The sequence below is a fragment of the Eurypyga helias genome, unplaced genomic scaffold, assembly GCF_000690775.1.
Source record: "Eurypyga helias isolate BGI_N326 unplaced genomic scaffold, ASM69077v1 scaffold30416, whole genome shotgun sequence".
NCBI classification, from domain to species: Eukaryota; Metazoa; Chordata; class Aves; order Eurypygiformes; family Eurypygidae; genus Eurypyga; species Eurypyga helias.
In genome coordinates, this window is record NW_010259126.1 from 67,461 (window position 1) to 70,928 (window position 3,468).

At 54.3% G+C, this 3,468-nt stretch overlaps 1 protein-coding gene across 1 annotated transcript in view; it reads left to right on the forward strand.

Moving 5' to 3' along the window:
• Positions 1 to 731, forward strand: part of ADAMTS18 (ADAM metallopeptidase with thrombospondin type 1 motif, 18) — a gene marked incomplete at its 5' end in the record, with an annotated part of 68,053 nt that extends 67,322 nt beyond the window's left edge. Inside the window, one exon of the mRNA XM_010154590.1 lies at positions 616 to 731. Coding sequence (XP_010152892.1) covers positions 616 to 731 — 116 coding nt within the window. The remainder of the gene's footprint in view (positions 1 to 615) is intronic.
• Between the last annotated feature and the right edge of the window lie 2,737 nt (positions 732 to 3,468).

Below are 3,468 nucleotides of genomic sequence, written 5' to 3' on the forward strand. Positions count from 1 at the left end.
GCGTCCCCCCCCGCCGGCCTGCCTCAGGCAGCGGTCCTGTCCAGGGAGCCCTGGGCTCCCACGCAGCCCGACGCGAGAACTGCGCCTCGCCAGTGGGCGCGGGGACGGGGCGCAGAGCGCACTGTGTGCCCGCGCTCTCAGGTGCCCACGCGCTGTGGGTGCGCACGCGCTCGGGGCCGAGGTGTGGGTAAGCCCTGCAGATGCTGGTGCCGACGAGCCATGGGCATCAAGCTCCCGGCTTCCGAACCACATCTGTGATCGGAGCTGGACACAGGGGTGACTCGTTTTACCCTCTGCAGGGAATCTGCCGCCTGCTCTCCTGAGCCTCAAGCGTACGCTCAGATTTTAGTTCCTTTAGCCTCTGACCCTCCTGTGCCATTAGCGCTATCTCTACCAAACTGACAAATTGCATCTCTTATCAAGTGAAAGCTCTTAACCAATGAAGCCAGACGCTAGTATTGCGGAGGTGAAGGCGAGCTCAGGGTTCCCTTCTCTGGAGGGAGTCGCGCAGCGTGTGGTCAGTATCCCCAGAGGCATACACGTGGGAGGGACCACTGCTGCCCTGTGGTCCTGCTGGCACTGTCTAACCACAGCGCTCGGGTTTCTCTCCCTCAGATGACCCTTCCTGTGTGGATTTCTTCACCTGGTGTCACCTGGTACCCCAGCACGGTGTCTGCAACCACAAGTTTTATGGCAAGCAGTGCTGTAAATCGTGCACCAAGAAGCACTGACAGCGGCGCGTTATCCGAACCCTTCCGCGGCAGGATCCGCCTCTCCCAGCAAAGCTGGGATGAGCTTTGCTTTGAGGCCAGACGTGGTGCCACGCAAACCTCTGGTGCTAGAGGCACCAGCTCCGAGGGAACGCCTGAGGTGCTGTAATTGCCGGGGATTGTTGGAAAAGGAACGCTTCGTTTGGCTCTCCACCTGCCGACCTCGCTGGAGTACACGGTGCTCCGGATCACCGGAACTCAGGCTGGAGGGGCAGGTGGTTTCTCACAAGTGTCGCTTTGCACTGTCGTACGCTCTGAGGAAGAAAGTAAGGCACAGAAGCCTTTCCTGGCCAGTTTACCAGACCACAAATCCTGGGGGCTGGAGGAGGAAGGTGGCAGCCCCCGCTATCAGGCCTTTCCCTTCACCTCTTCTCGATGCTGTTGGCCCAGGTGAGGAAGCTGTTCACTGCCACTGTCCCAGACGGACATTCCAGCGGGAACGCGGCGTCACACATGTGGCCACCAGAAGTAAATCGTGCACTACAACGCCGTAAGGTCCTTCTCTGTCAGACTTGCTGCTGGAGAAGCAAGTTCTGCATCGCGCTAATGGTTTCATTGTGCTGAAGAACTCACGTCCTGCTTCGTGTAGGCGCTCAGAGGTGGTAACTGGTGACTTGAAATGTGTTCCTGGAAACACTCAGCATTAGGATATTTGAACTTTAAATATTGCTGTGTTACCAGGAAAATAGAATTTCATATTTCAACTAACTCAAGGAACTCACTCAGACTTACTGAGCTCAATGGTTATGTTTTCACCTTTCTAAAAGCTCGTTAGGTATGTAATTTTGAGGTTTATACTTGCTATTTTAAAGTAGTGTTTTCCAGAAGCTAGGTTGTTTGAATGCCAAGATACTGAAGAATGTCTTCCTTTTACTCTCACGCTTCTGCAGATTTTGATTTGTCCGTCACCCAAAGGAAGTAACAAGAATACACCCCATTACTTCATGCTGAACTTCTCTAAATAGTTATTTATTCACACAGCTTAGATTAAAAGAAAATGGAAGAGGCCGGTGGGTGACTTACTCTAACCAAATAAAAGTAGATCCTATTTTGTACTTCTCCTGGGACTTCTGCTGGGTTCAGAATCCACCAGCAAACAGAAGAAACGGGAACACGAACGTGCAGTCATTCAGCACCGAGACGGCTGGTGACACCACCGACCAAGTGCCACCGTTGAAAACGTCTCTGCTTTGAGAACACACCGGCCTGCTGCCAAACGCCGTCGGAGACAGCGCTGACCTCCTGCAGCTTTCTGGGAGGGCCGTATTTACCCAACTCCACCCCAGCCCACAGCTGCGTCTGATGACTAGTTCAGTGTCACCACCGGTCCCAAGGGTCCTTCCGGCGTGCGACCAGCCAGCTCGGCACTAAGGCCGGACGGTGCGCTCCCCAACCTGGCACTGCCTTCTGCGTCGCCGCTGACCCTTCCAGCAGCCGTGGCTGGCAACAGCCTACACCGCCCTCTCCTGATACTGGACCTTGTGTCATTACAACCATTTTCTAGGAACACTACAAGGGGCTTTTTGCTTTGTTTCTATTATTGTGTCCTTTCTGTTGTTTGCTGTAAAATAATTAATTTATTAATGCATAGCTTTGCCTTTATATTTCTTTGCTCACTTTCTTAAGTGGCAACTGAGGAAAGAAAATGGTAGCGTCAAAGTATGAATTATGGTGTACAAAAAGCTAAAAATATAAGTGTAATATTTAATTATTTTATAAGCTTTGTAATAAAGTACCCTAACTGGTTCGTTGTGTTTGGAGTTGTAAGGAAATCCCGCGTAATACGAGCGGCGGGGGCGTTCATTGCATTCTGCTGGCTGTCGCGTGGCACCCCAAAAAAACCCCCTCCCCCTGCGTAAGGGGCTGACGCCCGCCCTGCGCTGCGAGCAGCCTGCTCCGGGGGCAGCGGCACAGCCAAGCGTGACCTCGGCCTGACGGCGCCCCCGGTCAGGCCTGGTACGGGTTAACGTTAGCACGGAGCCCGTAAAACAGCAGACCTGAGTGTTAACGAGCCACGATGATGAATGGGACGGGGTCATTCCTGTCAGGCGTGTGTGCTGGGGCTGACGCCCGCCCTGCGCTGCGAGCAGCCTGCTCCGGGGGCAGCGGCACAGCCAAGCGTGACCTCGGCCTGACGGCGCCCCCGGTCAGGCCTGGTACGGGTTAACGTTAGCACGGAGCCCGTAAAACAGCAGACCTGAGTGTTAACGAGCCACGATGATGAATGGGACGGGGTCATTCCTGTCAGGCGTGTGTGCTGGGGTCATGTGAAAGCGCGCTGCCGCTGAAGGTGCCCTTACACGGGGAGCGAGGAATGCACGGCCGGGTCCTCGCCGGGGTGGGTATATAGGACTTGCCCGTTAAGAGCAGAAGATGTTTCTCGTCCCAGTGAGCACCCCACCATGGAAGCAGCTGCCTTGGATTGTGCCTGTTGGAGGCACAAAAAGCCAAAACGGCCAAAACCTCACAGTTGTGTTTTCATATCAACACAAAAGCTAAAATACACATAAAATACACAAAAATACAGTTGCCCCTGTGTGCAAGACACACCTGACCTATTGCTTCCCTCACCAACACCAGTGGACACGTGTATCACAGAGCCAGCCTGATTCCTCCCCACGCACATCGCTGCGCAGCGTGGCTCGCAGGACGCGAAGCCTCGTTCGACGCAGCTGTAGGGGTGGGATCTGTACAGCCT